This window comes from Drosophila tropicalis, unplaced genomic scaffold, assembly GCF_018151085.1.
Source record: "Drosophila tropicalis isolate 14030-0801.00 unplaced genomic scaffold, ASM1815108v1 contig_878, whole genome shotgun sequence".
Lineage (NCBI taxonomy): Eukaryota > Metazoa > Arthropoda > Insecta > Diptera > Drosophilidae > Drosophila > Drosophila tropicalis.
Genome location: NW_027173374.1, coordinates 12474824 through 12497751, shown reverse-complemented (window position 1 = coordinate 12497751; position 22928 = coordinate 12474824). Strand labels below are relative to the sequence as shown.

General features: G+C 37.3%; 2 protein-coding genes across 4 annotated transcripts; one reads left to right on the top strand and one right to left on the bottom strand.

Moving 5' to 3' along the window:
- The first annotated feature begins 4860 nt into the window (after positions 1–4860).
- On the top strand, positions 4861–17290 carry cwo (transcription factor cwo). Of its 3 annotated transcripts, XM_068299478.1 has the most exons (4): positions 4861–6403; positions 13593–13716; positions 14153–14474; positions 14538–17290. In XM_068299478.1, exons 1-4 carry the CDS (start codon positions 6345–6347, stop codon positions 16115–16117), a joined length of 2085 nt encoding a protein of 694 aa, XP_068155579.1. In that variant the 5' UTR covers positions 4861–6344; the 3' UTR covers positions 16118–17290. The 3 variants fall into 3 exon arrangements, with proteins under 3 accessions (XP_068155579.1, XP_068155580.1, XP_068155578.1); XM_068299479.1 differs by lacking the exon at positions 13593–13716 and having other exon boundaries at positions 6389–6403; XM_068299477.1 differs by lacking the exon at positions 4861–6403 and having other exon boundaries at positions 11232–13716.
- Positions 17291–18777: 1487 nt separating this feature from the next.
- Positions 18778–22737, bottom strand: LOC137584197 (uncharacterized). Its single transcript, XM_068299470.1, has 7 exons — positions 22239–22737; positions 22051–22172; positions 21868–21981; positions 21563–21807; positions 20736–21349; positions 19970–20681; positions 18778–19910 (listed from the first exon to the last, which is right to left on the bottom strand). The coding sequence occupies exons 1-7, from the start codon at positions 22419–22421 to the stop codon at positions 19243–19245; spliced, it is 2658 nt and encodes an 885-aa protein (XP_068155571.1). The 5' UTR covers positions 22422–22737; the 3' UTR covers positions 18778–19242.
- Positions 22738–22928: the final 191 nt, after the last annotated feature.

The window sequence follows — 22928 nt, the reverse complement described above, 5'->3', positions numbered from 1 at the left end:
AATTCAAAACCCAGCTTGTCTGATCTATCAAAAGCCAGCAGCAGCAAGACTAGAATTTAAATGCAAAACGTGTAACCAACTTGTAACTTTTACATAACTAACAATGAGTGGGGAGGAAAAAAAAACACAAAAATAGAACTTGAAACCAGCCAAACAAAATGAAAAAAACCCATATAAACCAGTTCAATTGAAGGTTAATGGTTGAAATAAATCAATCACAGCTAGTTAATATCCACAACCATTCTGAATTATGATATTTCAACAATTTGATGACAAATTTTAGTTAAGCTACACTATCTTTACCCCAAGTCAGGGAATATATATACATATTAACTAAGTTGTCCTTAGCTTTAATAATTTCCATAACTTTCCAATAGATGTATAATAACATTCTTGATAGAGTTTTCTGTGGGTCTGCATTATCTACTTCAATGAATCTCTGCTGGAAAGTTCCTTATTGTCAATATAAAATTTTATGAAAGAGTGTAGAAACTTCAACGAAATTTTGCTTCACTCTTAATATTTATTTGTCCAGCTGAGGCCGCACGTGTCGGTGTCCCCCCTCCCTCAAACGAACTGGTATTATATGGCATGGGGATTTATCGGTAAGTATTTTTGTGTTTTTTTTTTTTTTTTATAAACATTTCGTGAGATTTCTAATCTACATAACAACAACTAAAACATTGGTTTTTTTTTTTTTTTTTTTAAAATTTATTATACTATGTACTTAGAATCTGACTCGTTCCACTTGTGTTTTGTCTTTATTGAAGTTTGTTTTCTATGAGCTAATTTTATTTTGTGCTTTATCAACGATTATTTGCTTCTGCTTCACTTTTTTTGGGGCCTTACCTCGACTTTGAAATTGAAATTGTATTCAGTGATAAGAATAATTTGCAATTTCATGACATTTTGTGCTGTTCAGGTTTTTATGATGAAAAAGCGTGATGAGTTCATATATATATACAAACGTACAATGTTTTAGTATATGTAGTATATACTATATAGTGCTTTGTAATGCCTAAATAATGCTTCTGTCATTTTAGTATAGTAAATACCCTATAGTCTTTGCACAAAAGGGTATAACCAACAGTTGTAAAACTGAATTTATATATTATAGATCTACTCTAAAAACTAATGATGTTTGAACTTCTGAACATTCTACAGTGTATTTCTAGATCGTCACTTAAGTTGACTATGACATGAATTTTGAATGAGTTGCTAAATAAATAAATGGAGATCTAGTTGATCTAGTGCACACCCATTTTATTTTCCTTTGTCTAGGTTTACTTCTGGACTTTTTGACTTGACTTTACTTTTTGCAAGCGACGCGACGACAGACCCCAAACAGTCCCGCCCTCTTCTGGCTTGCAAGTTTCGGGTTTTTTTTTATTATTTCGATCAATGTCATTTGCTTATTCTAATTAAAGGTGTCAATTCTATATATACATATACTTATTTATCTTATATTCACTTAGCAGCACGATTATTTGCCAATATCATAAACGTCTGCTGAGTTTATCATAGAACAGTGGGTTCTAGTCTATAAGTTTATAAGATTTTAACTCAATTCGTACTTGAATAACAATGATCCGCCAATATTTAGCATAAAGAAAGTTAAATAATTGGTAGCAAGTCGCTTTTGCGCTTTTAATTCACAGCCTATTCAAGTCTTTCATTATTTAGAAAATATTCGGTGTTCATAAACAAAAATCTAATGGTATTTGCCCAGCACTTTGATTAATATTAAATGCCATTGACAATTGTCTAATATTAAATACTCTTCTTGTCTCTCTTGTCTAATATTAAATACTCTTCAGCAAGTAAGTACCCACTTATGTATGTCTATGTATATCTCTAAATTGTGCTTAGAGATCTACGCAATTTCTAAAATCGGGCGTCATGCACAAAGCCAAAGCTGTGGGCTGATTGATAAGCCTCAGCTCCAATGTTCAGTGTTGTCCTCCTTCAATTTGTATGTAGGTACACCTATGCATATTTAGGTTTAGCTACATATGTATGTATGTGTGTGTGTATCGATGTGTTGATTGTCATTCCATTTTGGGGCCTGTTTTCACATATGGAAACTTGTTGCCTCTCGCTTTATGTATGAATGTATGTATGTACATACATATGTGTGTGTGTTTGAAGTGCACTTGCATTTCCATGGAAATTCATAAGCCCACGTAATGCATTCCGATTAGTAACACGTGACCGTAATAAACAAAGCAGAAAAACGAAAAAAAATAAATAAAAAGGCATAACAAAAAAAAAGGAAAAAACAACGAAATAAATAAATAAAACAAATGTTGTATGTGTGTGCGTGTGTGTTAGAATGCCACGTAAGATAAGAATGAGTAACATGAAACCTTTTGAAGTAAATATTATATTTTTTATGACTTTGCACGTGCCGCATACGGGGCGTATGTGTAACGACGGAAATTGTTTCGCATACGACATGTGATATTCCACAGAGGCTGCACGTGACGCTCAATTAACCAGTTCACACAGTGAGATCAGCTCCAAACTTATGCAAGTTGCCGACTGTCCCCCACTCCCGTCTCCCGACGCCCTCCAGGCCAACAAAATTTAACACGTCGCCGTGACTTATGCAATATGACGGTGACCTTTTGTGGGGCAAAGTATCTAAAAATAGCTTGCTGGCATTTCAATTTAATTAAAATGCTGGAAACAGCAACAACAACAACAACAGCAACTGCAGCATTCAACTGAAAAGCAACTTTAAAATAAACAAAGAGAAACATTTGTACAACACGTGACCAACAACAAACTCAAAAGGTTTGCCTGTATGAGTGCAAATCGTGCCTGTGTGTGTGTGTGTGTGTGACTGTGCGGCTGACATGCTCGCCTCGCGTGAGAAATTACGTCATGCGCCATGAATTTGGTTTTTTTTATACATATACATATATATATTTTTGTTTTGTTTGCCACTTTCAAAATGTGAAAAAGAGATAGCAAAACCACAAAAAAATAACTGCTCGTGTCTATGACGGGGACAACACAGCGTATGATTATTATTTCGATTATTAAACGAGAGACAACGGCGAGCTGCGAGCTGTAATAAAAACAAAATGTCTGCTATTGTATAAGCATGTGTGTGTCTTGCTTCTGTGTGTATTGAGCTGATTGTTGTTGCCAAGCAGCCGCCTGGTGGGTGAGTCTGAGCCTCTGCGGCGCAATGGCCGCCGCCCAATCAAATGTAATGCAATGTTTTTGTTTCTACCACGATCACCTGCCAAACATTTGAAGCGACAGCTTTTTTGTTTTTCCTAAATTGTTTAAATGTTCAAGACTCAGCGTTAGGAATGTGGCGACCATAAGTTGTCGTTGTGGAATTTGTCACGTTCACGTGTTGTTGGTTTTTTTTTATGACTGAGTGATGCTCTCGTTTTTCGTGCTTTTGTTTCTCCTTGCCTTGAGCTGTAACGGTAATCTCTATCACGAGTGTGCCTGTGCGTCCGTGCGGGTGTGTTTGTGTGCGGGAGACAAATTTTGTTGTATTTATGTCTGCAGAACATATGGCCAGTTAGATATACACACATACACACTCGTACATACACACGAGCCGCGTATCTATAACTCGAAATTGTAGAAATTCTTTTTTTTTTTATTTGGATAGATCATTGCTTCAAAATAATAATAACAAAATGTTATTGTGATTTGTTGTTGTGTAAGTCTATGTCAAATAGATAGACATACTAACATACATACTTACATGACGCTGTATGTATGTATGTATGTAAGTACATAATAAACTATGCACCCTGGTTTCCGATTAATGTCATCGTTAAACAAACTCTAGTATTTGATGTAAAAATTACGATTTAACTAATATGTATAAATGTTTCAATATTTTTTTTTATTATTCATTTTATGTTCCAAAACCTTTTTAAGTGTTTATGTTATTAAGGTGTTTTTATTTATGCCCTTTAATAAAATTGATGTTTTGTCTCACTGTGGCAATCACGTTCGCTGCGCACGAAGTTCGCACATATACACACACAAACACACAGATATGAATGGGAAGCCAATTTGAACTCTCGCATACGTAAAAACGGCTCTCTCTCCTAGACATACCCACCCAGTGGCGATGAGCTATGTAAATCGGGTCGGTCGAAATAATGCATTACGTACGACAAGTAAAGTAATGGGTAAATGTTTACTACTACTACTCGGGCCCAAAACGCGCTTAAACTACATAATTTTGGTATCAAACGGCTGCCAGAGCAGCCGAATATTCCTCGACTTTAGAGTTTAGATTAAAATATTTGGCTACCAGGGCGGTCAAACAGCGCGCCAAATAAGAAATAGCGTTTGACAACACTGAAATCTAGCTTTACCCGATTTTTCCACTTTTCAACACTGAAATCTCGAGTAGTAGTAGTAAACATTTACCACAAAAATATATAACGAAATTATGAAGCGTTACCAAATTTTCATTCGTAATCAATTATTTCTGCAATTACGTTGCAAAGAAGTAAGCCATACTATATAGTGGGAAAATGGGTTGCTGGTATATTGGGTTTTAATGTACTCACATTATTAACCCATAAGCGATTTTGAAAATGTATGCTGGGTTTTCTTCAAGTTGCGGAATTCCTGCATTACAATATTTAATAAGTAATAAGTACGCACAGGCAATGGAGAACCGAAGCAAACTTCGTCACATCATTACTTTCTGCATTACAAAATTCAAGAAAGTAATTGAGCTTGTATTCGGTTATTGAATGCACACAGGCAAGAAGTAATCCATTAGTAATCGATATAATAATGAACATTTCCGACACTGGGTAGCTCCACCATGTTTTGGGGTCTCGTGTCATTCGCCGTGTTATTTTTCATTCATTTCAATTCTATCTCTGAGACGACACGGACGGCAAGCGAGAGTGCGGTGACAGTGCATAAAAAAAAAGTGCTTTTGTTTAACAAAAAAAAAAAAAAAGAGAAGAAAAATAAAAAGCAACAGTAGCAGCAGCTAGCAACTACAACAAAAAAAATTGTATACACACGCATACATATAGAAAAAAGTGCTTTTGTAGTGAAACACGCACCCACACACACACACACATATACAATTTTATATATATGCACGCATGGGCGGCGCTGTTGCTGGTAAAATTCCACTGTTTTGTGTGTGTGTGTATGTTATTAATAAAACAAATATATATTTATATGTAGAAAAAAAGTGCAAAACGTGTTAAACGTGTAAAGGAAAAAAAAAACCCAAAGAGCCGAGTGACTAAAACAAAAAGTTCCAATCACGTTTTTTTGACACTCGTTTCGTCGGTCGTGAGCGAGAGAGTGAGGAGTGCACGCACACAGTAACGACATTCGTGCGTGAGTGCAAAGAAATTTCAAGGTTTTCAACAAAACAAAAGAAAAAATAAAATAAAATAGCGTGGGACAACGCAGAAACGGGCGGGGCTTGGCAAAACGAGTTACAACAACTGACAAAATATACATACATACACACTAATGTATAAATAAACATACTTATAAATTATTAAAAAAGAAAATAAGAAATAAAAGAAAGACCTTATCAGTTTAGCCTGTTGTCGTCGTCGTCTCTTTACTTATCGTTATCTCACCCGCACACGCACACACACACACACACACACATACTCAAAAAGTAAGAGAAACGAAAGCCCTACTGATAAGGCACTTTAGTTGTGTGTGTGTGTCTCAGTCTAGATAATTCCACACTTTCCATTGTGCTCTCATGCTAAAAATACGACGAAAAATGTTATGCTACTTGTAAAAAATCAACATAGAGTGCAGTTTAAGGAATATTGGATATTGCCCCACCACAAAGTGTAAACAAGTGTGTGTGTGATAAAAAACAACCAAAAAACAACACAAAATTCAAGAAAAAAAACCCACCTTTTAGTTAGCTTGTGTAACACAACCCACCAACCAACCAACCAATTCGCCGAATTTTTTCGCCGTCAATTGCCGAACAACCTGTTTGCTCTGTCATAAATTTCGTTGTGTGTTTGGCATTTTTTTTGGTCCCCCCCTATTCCGCACAACGTCCTCTCTGCCCACGTGCTACATCGTTCGTTCGTTCGTGCGCCGGCATTTAACTTGGCCAAACAAGAAAAAAACAAAACACTTCCACCATTCCACCACAACTGCAAGCCACGTTGACGCAGCAGCCGCAGCCGCAGCACCAGCAGCAGCAGCAGCAGGAGCCGAAGCAGCAGGAGCCGAAGCAGCTGGAGCAGCAGCAGCAGGAGCAGAAGGAGAAGGCGGATTATTCCATAACTCAGTCTAGGTTAGCAGGAAAAATTTTACCTAGCAGCAATAGCAGCAGCCGACATCCAATTATGGAGCCTTATTGGAGCGAGGCAAATGGACATGCCGCACATCCGGTTAAGTATGAGAGGTAGGTATAACAAAAACAAAAAAAAAAAAAAAAAAAAAACAACCACGACAACAAGAAAAAAACCAACAAAATTAAACCAAAGAAAATACTACAAACTCACTTTCACCTGTGCGCGTTTTAAGTTAAGTGTAAGTTATTAATTTTTTTTTAGTTGTTATCTTAAGTTTTATTTGTGGTGTGTGTGTGTATTTTTTTCCTTTTTATTTATGATATTTTTTGCCGTCAGTGTGAGCATAAGGATTTGGGTGTGGATGGATCGTCGACGTCGCCGTCGTCGTCTGATTTATATTTAGCTTTTGAGCTAGAAAAAAGTGTGCAAAATATATTCAAAACGTGGGCAGATTCAATCTTTTTTTTCACTGGTTTTTGACCTTATTTTTAGAATCAAAAAATTGTTGTTTTTAGTTTGTTATACTCAGCATATGAAAATCAAAGAGGTATATTCCTTTTTTACATAGTTTTAGCTGGAATTCTATAAGACTCTTTGTGGGCATTGACAACAAGCAAATTAAGGAGCTTTAGTTATTCAGATGTAGCATCTAAAATAATATGATTTAACAGGAATTCGGAGGTATCTCCCAGTCGAGTATGGGGTTTCTTTTTGTATTTATTTATACAAACAAAATACTGATGAGAAAAAAAAAAAAAAACAGAAAGAACGACAAACACACGACTCGCATTAAACGTGACGTTCTTTCGGTTTGTATTTTTGAACTTGAATTTCATTTTGAACGTGAAAAGAAACGAATTCTCACAATTTTTGGTTCTTTTTTTTCTTGCTTTCTTGGTTTATAAATAATTTATAGTGGAAGCTCATGGAAAGCTTGATTCCTTCCCTTGTATTATTTTTTTTTTCCTTTTGCTCAAATGTCAACGGCCAAAAAGTGTGGCTATAAATAGTTGTCTACCCTTTCACCCTACTCGACTCTTTTTGGTGATTGGCTGGTGCACACGTGTCTGTGTATAGCAGTGTGTGTGTGTGTCCTTTTGAAGGTCAACAAGTTTTTGTTGTTGATTAAATATTATTCATCTATTTTTGTCCACTGCTAACTGCCTGGGGATTGACTGGGGAACTACTTTGGGGGCCTGTTGGAACTCCTATTAATGAATTTCCAATTAAAACAACAAATATTTCACATTAAAGGGAATTTGTAAAGGAAAAATTCCATTTTCTCATCAACAAGTCACGTGTTTATCGTGTCTAGCCATATGTAATTGAGTTCAATTGTCTTGAAAACATCATAAAAAACAACAACGACCTACATAAACATATGAATAACAACATTTTCGGTTATTGTCAACGACATGTTGGTTACAATTTTCTGGATTTTAGGCAAACGGTTTTTCAAAAAATGATATGAAAAAGGTTTTTTCCTTTCCCGACTGACCCGGGTCGCTATCGCACCTTGTGAGAGAATTGGTACTTGAGAAGTAAACACACGCGTCTGTTGCCGCGTCTACAACTTGAAATGTTTATAAATTTCCACCAGAAAGTCAACTACAAACAAATCAACCATAAAAGTGAGAGATAAGCATAAACACGCGATAAAAACAAAAACGGGCGTGACGCACAGCCAGCCCCTATTATAAGTAAATGGATGTAAATGCTCGTTATATATGTATGTATTTATATTTTTTTCTTTGTGTGTTGCCAAGCGTCCTATAAGATCTCGGGTTTGTTGCACGATGAGGCAGCCGCTAATCCCCCCCTTGCCACGCCCCACCCACACCCCAATGCAATTATAAATCCCTCCCTTTGGAATTGTAATTATTTGTGCCGCTGTCTCTCGTTGTTTTCGATTTCGGGATCTTATTAACGACCCAGTGAACTATTCCAATTAATAAAAGTGTTTAAGTGAACTCTAAGAGAACTCTAAGAAAGTGTGTTTGTTTGCTGGTCTACGTTTGTGTTACATGATTCAATGTTTTTTATTGGCATCGTGTAGGCTTAATTAATTCACAAATGTTCAGCAAGACAACACGTCAGAGCAGACAACAAGATACAAAAAACAAAACGCATTAACTCTCACTCTCTCTCTCTCTCTCTCTTTATAAATATAACCATGTAGTAGATATAAAGTGTGTGATCTGGTTTGGAAATTCATATTCGATATATAGTTGAATCAAAGCAAAACATTTCATTTCATTTCATTTGGTCGTGTTGTCGTCATCTTATCGCCATCGCCATCGCCAACGGTCGTCCATTGGCATTTCCGTGGCGGGCACGTAGACAGATACCCGTCTAAAGCATTTCCATGCAGCTTTTGCCCCCAGTCCTCTCCTCTCCCCCTTCTACCATTTCCCCCACTTGTAAGGGGGATAAACGTGCCGCAAATATTGAGAAATTTACACAATTTTCTATACGCTTAAGTGGATACTTTTGTATGTTGTGTATGAGTGTGTGTGTGCTAGTATTTCTGTTGTTTTTTGTTGCTTTGCCATGATTAATGCATTCAATGTGCGTTTTTTGGTGTCCCGGGTCTATCTTTCTCTTTCACTCTCTCTCTCTTTTCTGAGGCAATGTGAGTCAGCAGTCGCATTCATAGTATTTTAGTGCTTATTGCATTTGATTGCTGCTGCTGCTAAATGATTTAAATAGATGGATTTTTTATATCTTTTGACCCAGTTATTATGTATTTGGGTTTCATTTTTCTAATTGCCTAAGAATGTCTAGAAAATCAATCACCTAGAGAATGAAATGATCTTAAGAAGACACAAGCCTCAAATAAAAAGTAAATCCTGTGGAACAACGTGGCGTATGATGAATAGTTTAGTTGAAGTAGTTAGCAGTTCAAATAGTTTCAGACAGCTCTTTAAATGTGCTCATTTATTTAATTTAGAGACTAACGTCTCACAAATTGTATCACATTACTCTGTCATCAAAAATAAAATAATGCATTTTTGCTATTTTATTTTTATTTATACATTGACTACTTGATTGTGTATGGCTACTAAGGCAAATTTTCAATTGCCTCTTTCTCTGCCGATGTCTGTGTGTGTGGGTGTGTGTATCTGTGTGAGCTGTTGGATATTGAATTATTTTTGCTCACACAGCAGCAGCAGCGGCACGCCAAAATGGTTTTATGTATACATAAGTATGTATATTGAGTTGACTGGGGGGCTTTTTACTTTGGAATTGGTTGCCAAGCGTTCCGTACGACACGTGCACACGTTTCATTGGCAACAATTCATAGGAACCTATGTACATATGTATGTATGTATTTTCTGTGTTTATATTCGCCCATGCAGCACAATTCCATCTCGATCTTTGCACTTTGTTCGCCATTGTTTGGAATTTGTGTATGCAGAAAGAGGAGGTATAACAGGCAATTGGAAGCATTTGTAATGTGTAGAGGGTATTAGCAAAGTCAGCGTTCATTTGGTGAACTTTTGGACTTTTTGGCATTGCCAATCATTTATATCACGTGCCCATTCAACCAGTAGTTTCTGTTGCATATACACATTTGAGACAATGAACCGGTTTTTGGGGTTTTCAGTTTCTCACGTGATCAAATTCGACTCTGAAGTTACCTGCCTGCAACTTGTTGCAAAATCTAGTATAAATGACTAGTTAATTAGGTTGTGTGTGTTTTTTTTATATGACATTTATCTTATCGACTTGAATTGCATATACATCAAGGTCATTTGAGGGGTGTTGTATGTGTGGGTGGGAGGACGGGGGCGGGTCTCATCGGTTGATCATTATCAGCTGACTGGTTCTAGAGAACCTGCCCACATTTGTTAATTTATGATATTATTTATCCCGCACTTCCACTGCGTCATCGTTTCAGACATGTTTTTGTTTATCCATTTTGTTTATTTCACAAGTTTTTTTTTTGGTGACATAAAAAATACTATACACTCTATTGCTTAATGTCATATCAAGTGTGGAAATATGGAAATTTTTCAAATGCCTATTTCCCTTCCCCCTTACTTCACAAACGAACCGAACACTCAAATACCCATAGATTTGACACAGATTTTGTGTAACGAACGGAAATGTTGCTTGGCATTGAATAAAGCTTGACTAATGTAAATTATTTGTTTGTCGCTTTTTTTTTTTTTTTGGGTGTAAACAGAAATAATACAAAAATTTATAGGAGGAAATCGTGTTCACATTAAAATTTAAGCGTATTTGTATATATTTACTATATACACAAGGTATTTGTTTAAATGTATGTGTGTGTGTGTCACATTTTTCAATGATTCATTTGAATTATTTACTTGAAATGAGTCAAAAAGAAAAAAACTGTCTGCTAGAAGAGACAAATATGAACTTTAATATAAGAGGAAAATATAAAGTCAAAATAGTACTTCCTAATAATGGTTAAAACTAATTTGAAAAGCAAATAAAATGTTTTTAAAACTTCCTTGTTTATCTATTAGAAGTGTCTTTTGACTAAATAAAAGTAACTAATAGTTTTCCGCAAGTGTTTGTCATATAAATATTAGAAAAATATATAATTAATTAAAATTAAAACAATTTCTTTGACGCACTCTAGTGAATTGGTAAAATTTTTGTTGAATTAGTCGATATATATATATGCCTTGGGGAAACATTTAAACTAATTAAGTTGACATCTTTTGAGTGGTCATAAATTGTTTGCAATCGCATGAGGTTTTGTTTTATTTAGGAAATTCCCAGATCTGTAGAAATAGATTAGATTTAAACTGAACACAACTGGCTGTAAGTGGTCTATTGATTAAACATCTAAAGTACGAATAGACATGAATACATATATATATACTTATACATATGTATGTATAGTTAGGAATCACGTGCATTTTAGAACATCAATATTTATAATAGTATCTTATCTATCTGACCAATTAAAAACAGGAAATGTAAGCCATGACAAATCGAATAACAAATAAACATACATACATAAAGTATACATACATATATACATATCTATATGTCTATATGCATCAATGAATATGTATGTTATTTTTAGGTTAATGTACGATATCATCAACGATAACAACAAAAACTGAAGGCGTAGCGTGTGCAAATTATAGATTAAACTACTCTACTACGATACTATGGAAAGATTACTATCAATTCTTGATAACCTTCACTTTAAAAAGCCAAGAATAAGAACAAGAACAACAACACAGAAACAAACGTGCAAGCAATTGGCGTCGGAATTGTCGTCATTGTCGGTTGGCTAGTTACCTGAACCACTACCTGATGCATCTTTCTGAGATCTATATATACGAATTTTATATAGAGCAATTACTTAATAGTGCGACAACCCACAATTGGGTATCGTAAACAAAGTGCATGTTTGTTTTTTTTTTTTACAAGGCGCCAAGCCAAATGCAATGCCAATTACTTTGAGAATGGTTGCCAGATTTTGGGGCGTGGCGTCAACGTGCCCACTTTACTATAGCATGAATCAAGTGAGTGATTCTTTTGGCTGACGCGCTCAGTACAAAGATTAAACATCTTAATGATGTAAATTGATAGATAACACGCCCTGGCCACGGGTAAAAAAATAAGGCCAAATGAGAATTTTAGAGGCATTGTTGCCTCGAAACTGTTTCTAAATACTTTCTATGCTATATATTTGGATAATTTTCGTTAGAAATTCCAGCCACTTTGATCACATTTTTGTATTCAGATGAAAACCAGCTTTAAAGAGCCAGCGGAGGCTGGCTGCTGGGGCCATTGCTGACGTTGTCCCCTGGGGTGATAAACAAGTTCCAAGCGCCATGGTCTGGTGCGCACTAGTATCTCATATATGTATACTATATACGTACATATGTACATATATATAGATTATATACTATATGGATGAATAAATATTTGCCCAATGTTTGCATGTCGTCGTCGTCGTTGTCGTCTTCATTTGCCGCTTATCACGCCCCCAGTAGTAGGTACCAGGCCCAGGTCCAAATCGCTGCCAGAAAGTGGCGTGGCCTTCTTCCATCTCTTCTAGCGTTTTCTGTTTCGCGTATTTTGGTTGTTTTTTCTAGCAGTTTGTTGTCGTTGTTGTTGTTGATATTATTATTATTATTATTAGTATTATATTTTATTATTATGGCCTAAAGCGTTTGTTTTGCTTGAATTGAATTGGGAGATACATTTTGTTGTTGTTTGTTTTCACGTTCAATTTGTGGACGCCTGGTAACAGTTTATATATACATAAATAAATGGCTTAAATTGATAGGTTATAGAGGCCATTATTTGATATCAAAGATGATTATCAGTAATCTACTACGATACTATATAATTTATTCATTCCTTTGAAGGATTAATTATAAACAGTTGTTGTTTTAGCAATTTTGTCCGATTGCCTAGGCCCTAGGGGTCCTTTTTCGGCAGTATGTAGGTTTTACCCCCAGGGATAATTCAGGGTCAGTCGATACCACCCACCCAAAGTCCTTTTGATCAACACGTAAGAGCAAAAAATACATTTCGATTGACGTCTCGTGCCTACCTTATGCTCCGCGAGTGTCTCAGTGTTTGATTTGGAAACTGCTAGCCGATGTTCCTAATGGAACTATCTATAAATATGCTGTATAAATATTCTATAAAGATACTTGTATTAGTCTTAATACTACCAACTAAAAACGACGATCCTCTTCGACGACCATCAGAGAGAGTGAGAGACGTGAGATACTGAAAGAGACAGTCACTCAGAAACAGAGAAAGAAATGAGTCAGAAGAGATGACAGACTGAGAATTTCACTGTGATCGATCCACTGGCAAATTGATTGATTTGATTGATTGATTTTTCTGCTTCCTTTCACTTTTTTTGTTTAATCCAAACATTATTTTTCTCTTTTTTTCTCTTTATTTATTCTATCTCTATTGCAGCTTTAAGTTAACTGTATCACTTGATATTATTTGAATTCGATAAATAAATAAATTACACGAAAACCAAAACAAAATAATTACACACTTAATTCTAACCCACCTAGATTAATTTAGCCTAAGTTATTACACTTAAGTCAGTTTAAGTTATGCGCCTAATAAATGCATTCTATACTAAATCGAAAACCGAAATCAAATATCAATACAGGCAAAAAATTGAAAACAATGACCGCCAAAAAACAACAACATTATAGTAAAAATTATTATGAACAAGATTTGGACTTATTTGTGTTTCTCTTATCCTTCCTTCCCACTTCTTTTTGCATATCTGAATCAATACACACGCATACGAACAACAAAAATATATAGCGAAGCAGCTGTCTCCAGTTTTCCTTATTGCACAGAATCTAGCTTAAATTTTTCAACATCGGCAACGGCATACAGCGAGGATGATGCTGAATATGCCACAGGAAGACGTAATAAAACATCGAGGGTAAATATTACAATTTTAGAGAGCAAAAACAAAAAGCAAAATGCAAAATGAATCATTGAATTGAATCAATCACACAACTCACAACAAACAAGAACAACAACCACACAAGCAAGATTAAAGGATCAAAAGATGATGACGAAGAAGCTCGATCGATGTCGATGTCGATGCCATGCCCACTGCACGCCCCCAAGACGCATCCAAGGCCACCGCCTTTTGACCCTTTTTTATTGTAATTGAAAAAAAAAAAAAACAAGCATTAAAAATTAATTTGGAAACCAAATAAAAAACGAAAAAAGAAAAAAAACATAAAATAACTAAAACCAATTACTAGAAAATTTTGTATTTTCTTCAATGCCTATTTAATTTTTGCCAACACTTTTGGAACTCGAAATTAACCTATTAACTTTACTTTAATCTAATATTTTCGAAACTATAGCAAGATCCTCTGTCGCATCGCATAATTGAGAAGCGTCGCCGTGATCGCATGAACTCCTGTCTGGCGGATCTTTCACGTCTAATACCACCGCAATATCAGCGCAAAGGACGCGGGCGGATTGAGAAAACGGAAATCATCGAGATGGCCATCAGACACCTGAAGCACTTGCAGAGCGAGTGCCTGCAAAAGGAGAGCGAATATCGCAGCGGTTATATGGATTGCATGAAGGAGGCTGCCAAATTTCTCTGCGACAGTCACATGCAGGACTTTTGCTATCGTTTGCTGGCCCGTCTGCAGGAGCACATCGATGAGGTCTTCAAAAGTGAGTTGCCTGTGAAGACTGCACCTAGAACATCTTACTTATTCAATCTTTTGTCCTTTCCAGCCGATTGCTATAAGTCAACACGCAGTTGTCATATGCCGGACAATGTGAGCGCCTCCAGTGGTAGTCCACATCAGGCCTATCATCCGCCATTGTGCCATTTGAGGGATATGTTGGGCACTGCCTCGGATGTGGAGCATAGCAACGATCATAACGATGTGAAAGATCTGAGTTTTCGCAATCATCTCAATCAGCTGCAGAGAAATCAACAAGCAGCCGCTGTTGCTGCTGTGGCCGCTGCGGCCAATGGGAGCTCCTCAAATGGCAGCCACGATGGCAGCCATAAGCCAACTGGTCTGACCAATGGCAATGGAAGTGCGGCTATTGTCGCTAATGCTGCAGCAGCCGCTGCCGCCGCCGCTTCTGATAATGTACCCACAAATTCCACGGGCCCAAATGTTGCTGCCGGCAGTAGCATTACGGCTAGTTCCATCACCACCACCACCAACAACACCTGCCACGCTACGGCCGCTGGCTCATCCGCCAAGGCGGCCCATCAACAGCCACATCAGGCACCGGTGATAACGTCGACGGCCACGCATCATCACACGGAGAGCAGTCAGCATGATTTTGAGTCATCACGCGAGCCGATCCTGCATACAGACACCTCAAACATGCATTCGCCGCCGCCACGGGATGCCCTGTTGCAGCAGCATCCACATTTGGCACACAATCATACTCAAGATAGCCTGCTGTCGGTGCGGATGCGCAACTACTCAGAATCCTCGCACGAGATTGAGCACAACAACAATTACAAGTACAAAAATCACATTAAGGAACGGTTTGTGCACGAGCTCCACGACGAGGAGACCAGCAGCGAGCTGTGTCCAGTGACAGCTCACCTCCAGAGCGATCACTCTCACATGCAAGCCCTGTCCGAGCATTCCAAGGATGGCACTGAGCCAGAAATAGCCCCCATTATGGCCAAAAAGCGTAAATTGGCCGAAGCGGCGGCCAATGGTGAGTTGTCCATAGATGTCCACAACGGCGACACCAGTCAGGTTACGAATCCGTCACGTCCTCTGGTCCTGGTACGCAGCGATGATAAGCCCTCGCCGTCGACATTCAATTTCAGTGACATCAAGGATATCAAATCGGAGCTGCACAACAGCAACTCCAATTCCAGTCCACTGTTAGCCAAACTGAGTGCCGCCCAGTTAAGCACACCGAGCAGCACTACAGCTCCTCTACCGCCGCCGCCACGTCACTCGTCCTTCACGGTGCCCATTTTCGCCCTGCATGGCCAGGGCAATTACTATGTGCCCCTCAATGTGGACTACAATGTGCTGGTGCCATTCCTGAATGGCATGGATCTGTTAGAGAAAAGTTACACCAGCATGCCCGTGGTTCATCCCATCAATATCAATGTTAATTTCATGCCCAGCACCACATCCGCCACATTGTTGGCAGCAGCAGCCGCCAATATCCTAAGGAAGCAGCAACAGGCGGTGGTTGCCGGTGGTGCATCCTCATCCACGGTCGTCGCAGTGCCTCCTGGGCCAGGAGTTACTGATCCCTTGACCAGTGTCGTCAACGTTGTCAACCAGGCCAAGCTGGAGCAGGTCATCGGTAATCGCTGGTAGAGCTCTCTCGCTCTCGCTCGCATCAGCAGATGGAGGAGGAACCACACTACCTCAGTACTTCTGTGAATAATCATCAAATGATTAATCTCAAAAAAAAAAAAACAAAAACTATACTAAATTCGAGTCCGCTGCAACAAATAGGAAAAATAAAAGAAAAACATATTTTTTTATAATGAAATCTTTGGAAATACAAACGAATTAAGACCCAGGGTAATTTAGAAAACGCAACGCTTGGCGTTTGCATCTAAAAACTAAACCTATCACACATATATTTTCACATTCAAATCAAATTAAATCAAAAAACATAAATTGGAAAACATTAATCAAATGCTAAATACCTTTACTAGTTAGTTAGTTAAAAACTATTTTGAACAAAACTTAAATGAAATGAAAAGTCAGCATAAATGTCTATAGAAAATGATGCCAAGTATCGAGTCGGTGGGTCACGCATTCTAAACAATGTCGAGATGAGGATAATGCGGACAACGGACGGAAAACAAAACCAACTAATTGTGAATTAAATGTATTTTTAGAATTGTAATGTTTTTTTGCAATTAAAAATTAAGTGTTGTGGTTTCAAATCAGGTAGTTTATAAACTAAACGAGTCCGCTACTCTATATGGTGTGATTCTAAATCATATATATGTATATATACTATATATTAAACCACTAGTCAAAGAACTTGTAAGACGAGGAAATATATATATATATATATATATGTATACAAATACCCCTAAAAAAGAAAGGAAAAACCAACAAATTATAAATTTAAGTGTACATACGATTAGCAACAAATAAAACAAACAAAAAACATATAAATGAAAGGAAAAAATAAATCAAAATTAAATTACATATATTCTATGTATTAATGTATGTGTTACCTGTTTAAGTTTTATATATATATATTTTAGTGACAAATTAAGTTTTTTAAGTTTCATAACTTGTTGGACATCTTGCGATTCCGGCCAAACAAAAAAAAACCAAAAAAATTAACAAAACACTTTTCTTAAAAACAAAACAAAACAAATACACACTGATTAATCCAATTTTCATTTTCGAAATGCGGTCGTTTATGAATTATCTAACATTTAAGTTAATTGTTATTTGAAATTTTTGTTATTCACGCAAAGCAAAGCAAAAAATAAACACTTATCCTATAAAAATGTATCAAAAGTTGTGTGTTGTCTGTGTATAAATGAAACTATTTGAATACAGATTCGTTTAAAATCTTTATCATTTTCTAATATTACATTAAAACAAAAAAAAAAAACAAATTGTTGCGTTTAAACTAAAAGTTTGTAGCACAAAAATTATCGATGTGTTTTATGGACCCCTCCTTACTATTCAAATGTATGTACAATGACGATGATTACGATTATATTTACTGGCGGTACTGTTAAATGAACTATTATGTAATTGTTTAATAAACATAGGTATATTTTGCCTATTTATGCATATGTATGTATGTATATTCTATATGTATACAGATGTAATAAATTTGAAAAACATAAAATCAAACAATGTGAAAAGTCTTTAACATCAGGAATCAGGGCAAAACCATTCAAATATTGTAGTAGAAAACTTCAGGGGGATAGAAATCTGAGGAATCCATCATTTCTGTTTGTATTTAGGCCACATTTGTAGGATAATGAGCAGAATACTTGATCTTGATTATATAAAACATAAGCGATATAGATTTAACAATGAGAAATCCTTGAATGAATAATAATATCAAGACCTTGATATGTACATCATGGATGCCAGCATATATAGCACCCTTGGCAGCCAGGGATGATTTGAAGTTTTGTATGAAATGAGCAGTATTTAAGTTTAACTCATATAGACACTCAAACAGATACATCAACATGAAACGCCATTCATAGTGAAACCGTGTGTTGGGATAAAACTTGGCTGGCACACGATAAGCCAACATTGTGGGCATAATGTAGAAATTGGCCTGTAGAAACATCATCATCGGATTCTTGACCTCTAGACCCAAATAAGTGATACTCGATACATTATCCATTGTCATCTTGGGCCGCAATAATATCATCCAAACAGCGCACATAAGACTAAGGTAAATGAGCAAATGATCCATGATTTGTAAATGATATTTGTATTATATCATTTATATATATATATATAGAGAGAGAGGAATATGTGACTCTTCTGACACAGCTGACTAAGTAATGAAAAAATTTCAGATTTAGCATTAGAATCGCCTAGACATAGAAATCACTTGTGAGTGATTCGACAAAATTAAACAAATCCCTTACAAAGTTTGCTTCAAATGTTTCTCATTATATCCCTTAGTAACCTCAGTGACTCAGTAACTTGAGCAAGTTAAACCCCATATCTGATTAATTGATGTCTTAGTTTTACAATAACTATAAATAAGCTTTATCTAAAGTCGTACATGCTTTAATCTTTGACAACTTTCGACTACCATTAATACATCCTTTTCACAAGAGTATAAGAACTTAGTAGGGACAGGGAAAATAAGAGAAACGGTAAGTTTCTTAAAAGATTTGCAGACAGAATAGCCTTCTTTTTAATTTAATGTTAAGTAAATATTATCACTTTCAGAAATGAAAGTGAAGTTTCTTAATTCGATGTTGTGAAAATTTTTTTTTATTTGAAATTGTCATGATTTGAACGGCTTAAATATAATATCATTTTTATTATGTCTATTCATTTATTACTTGATTAACTCACTCATCATAATGTGTACTGTGAATAGACTTGTATATTTCGGAGAACCGCTAACTAGATGTAAGTAAATTTGTAATTAATTATACCACTAACTAAGACTAAAGATTATTATTTGAATTGAAATGTCGAATATCAAAAATTATACAAAGAGATAGAAGTGGTCAATTATCTGGATAGATAATGCTCGCATTTCTATAACTAGATATCTTAGTTGAATATTTTTGTTGTATTACTTAAATGACTTCAGTCGAAATTAGGACGCGTATTCCAACCAGTTTTTGTTTTGCATAAGCGTTTCGTTGCACTAAGTAAGGTAAAGATTAACTAAAAACTAAAAACAGCACACTTTTTCTTTTGTGTTTAGAACTGAACTAGATGCACGGCCAAGTTTAGGATATTCTGCCCTTTCCCCCCTAAGGCGACTCATTTTGTGTGATACGCTTTAGATGAAACTCCACCATATTATCCAGATCCGAAATAAATGTTTTGGATTTTTTCATATCTGCGTTTAAGATACGCAAGTTGCTTGCATAATCGGGCAGCCGATTTAAACTTCCGACCAAGTCTAGGGCCATCTTTTGGGTCATTTGCCCAAGTGTAAGACGCGACTTGCCCAAACGCTTCAATGGACTAAACAGCTCAAGCATTTCCTTCAGTTCGCCATAGTCTAGGACTTGCCATTGTCCCGTTTCCATATTCCAGTTAAACAATATACGACACTCGTATTGACGACTATGAAACACACAATCCAAGCGTCCCGCACAGTGCGAGCAATTAACCTGATCTCGAGCAGAAAACTGAGCCATTAGCAAGCAATTAATAGTCTGGCTAAGCGGACACACATTGATGACCTCATAGGCCCAGTCGTAGAAAACGTTGTAGATCTTCTGATGCTTTTGGCAGAGCATACTAATTACATAGTATGTGAAGGTCTCCAGATCGAATGAGTGCTGTGTTATAACAACACTGCTGCAGCGCAGACGATGATAAGATGCCTGCGAAATCATTTGCATTTCGGAATAGCAAGACCCATGCACCTCCATGGGCAAAGAGGTGTGATATCCGGGCGATATGCAATCATCTAAGCAAGGCGAAACGTACAATACAATGAAAATGATAATGTTTAACGGATGAGCTTACCTTCTTCGCTAGTTATGACCGAAGTGGCATCGTCTTCCTCCACATAGCGACGCCTAAATTTCTTAGTACACACTGGTTTCTCTGGCATTACGCCTCCTTGGACGGGCATTTCAACAATGCGTGGCTCTTCACGGCGTGGCGATAAAAACGATAGCCCAGCATTTGGTGACATAGAGCCGCCAATTTCGCCAAAACGCTTGGCCATCGACACCTGAAGGGGCGAGAGGGCGCCCAGTGGGCCAACGGGCTTATAGCTAAGCATTTGTTGTGTGGCCTGCGAAAGCGGTGGTGACTTCTGATTGTAGATTTGTGCGGCCACCGAAGCGGCATTGCGACTAGGCGAACGCATCATATTCGAACTGGAGGGCGGCGAACGGAAACCCAAATGGGGAGGTGTCTGTGTCTGCATTTGAGCCGATTGAGCCGGATGTGGCGATGAGGAGGGCGAAGCGCACGGTGAATTATGAAAGAAGTGAGCTGTAGGCGAAAACCGATGCAAACTGCGTGTCGCCGATGTGCCCGCAGAGGCTCGACCAGCTGATCGCACCTTGGTAAATGGTATAATATTCTCCGAGTTATCCTCGGAAAATTCATATTTCTTCTCGGCAAGTCTTCGCTTGCGAAATAATGAAATTTTCTCGCATTTCTCATTATCCTCGGAGAATTCATAGGCATTGGACTTGTCAGTCATTGAACTAGAGCTTGGTGGACTCTGATAAAAAGAACTTGTCATCATCATTGCAAAGCAAAAAGAATGAAAACTTACCTGAACATCTATGGTGGTGATTCCATTGCGATAGGATTTAGTTACAATTCGTTGATTGCGCCTGCGAGCTTGGCTCGTCTCGGGACTTTGCTTTACAACTGGCAAAGTTGTTTCTGGTAATGTAAGATTTGATCCCATGGTACTGTAGTTGGGCGAGAATATGAGCTTCTCATATGATTTTGGCGAGCAGCATGTATTATTTAGAGTGTCATAGTTGTTGTTATTGTTGTTGTTATTTATGGCACGCTGTTCCGTTTCTATATCACTGAAATCAGCTATAATGCGAGCCACAACACTCTGTTCGCCATTAGATTCCGCTTCCGAGCCAGAAGCTGTGAATGCTTGTGAGCAACGATCATCCTCACTTGGATTGGACACCAACATGGAACGCGCTTGCATTAGAGCTTGCTGGGATAAAAAGCTGCCACCATTCGACACGGCCGGCGTGTCAATATCGATGCGCAGCATATGCATAAAACCATTCGAGATGATTAAAATTCGTTCTGGGCAAAGTAAATTAATTTTTGGTTCAAATGAGGGATCGGCCTCTGTTGATGAATACTTTGTGTGCACAGTCAAATGACAATTCAGGCAGTGAGCATTGTAGAAGGAATCTATGGGAATGTGAAAAAAGGACGTTAATAATAACTTGTATACAAGAGGCAAAAATGATTTGTAAATGTTTAATTTATGAAGGAAAGACATTATTTCTAAGGAGGAGGAAATGGTTCAGCCTGTCTCTATTCATTTTTGGAGCTCAATAATCGTTAGAATAAGTGTGCCAAGTAAATTAGATTGTATGACACGATTCAACTGAAAGGACTTACATGGACCGTCATCGTTCAGCTTCTTGCACTCCAAACAACCAAGTTTAGGAACTTTTACATATGTTATATAGCTCTCCTCGCCCTCTTCTTGGGCAGCACCGTGAACCACTAGAATTTGATGGCTGGCATTCTTCCATTGCGTCATGCTGACCGTTTTAATATTATCTACTACATGATCATCAAACAAACGACGAGTAAAGAACTGCCTCAATTTCTTATATGGCTGGAAGAACCAGAAATAAAGACTACTCCCGGCAGATGGGTTAATTAGTATCTGACAGAAGAGAATTAATCATTTGACTTACGTGTATTTGTAGCCCATGTTGAAGGAATAATGGTTAAGGGAGGAGTTATCATTGCAAACAACACGGTGACTAAGCATATATTGACCACAGGATGTCAATCCCATGAAAATGTGTCTGAAAGGAAAGCAGTTAGTATATAGATCAATTGTTCATAACTTAAGCGTATTAGTGCTTCTTCCATACCCGTCCATGACATTGTTGGCCAACACGTCCTTGAGATGTAACTTTAATCTATTTGGCACCCTTTCATATGGAAGCTTTGGTTTTTGGCCCGCACGAGATAAACCCGTAAAGTATCCAGTGCGCTGTAAATATAGAATGATACAAGGTCATGATGACCATAACCCAATTAAAGCTATAAACCAATTCACCTCTCTGTCGTAGAGCATTTGCACAAGATTTCGAGTATGTTGTTGTGTGGGCTGGTGTGTGGGCGCCGCCGGCATTGCATCCTCTGTGGCTGCCTCATCGGAACTGTCCACCGTTGAGATATCGTCATCATCGGACGAAACTCCAGACAATGACTCGACGTAATTTTGGTAGTCAGTCTCCATTGCATCTATTCCACTGTCTTAACTAAATCAGACTTAAAAATTTTCCCCTGCTTCTTCTTTCTCTTCTCTCCTTCTCGCTGACCCTCCTCCTTCTTTTCGTCGTTATCCTTTGCTCACTCGGCCTGGTCTTCTCTACCCGGACCGGGTAGCTACCGCTTCGCCTGTACTATACATAGGCAGGCTCTTATGCACACTTTATTATCCTTTAACGGTATACCTATAGTTTTTTTTTTAGATTTAAAGTTTTATATTCAGAAAAATCTAAATTTTCGACAATCGCGAAAAACAAAAACAAACACTAACAGAAAAAAGTTGACAGTCTGTTATCGTTTAACTTATTATCGAAAGTTGTTGTTGTTAAATTTTTATCGATAACAGCTGTTAACGCTATGTTGTCTGAATGTGAGTCTGTTAAATGACAGATTAAGGGTATTCGTATTTGGTAAAGTAATTATTTATGACCCATTCGCAGGCTCTGTTAGATTTAAAAAATAACGGTTTTCCCTT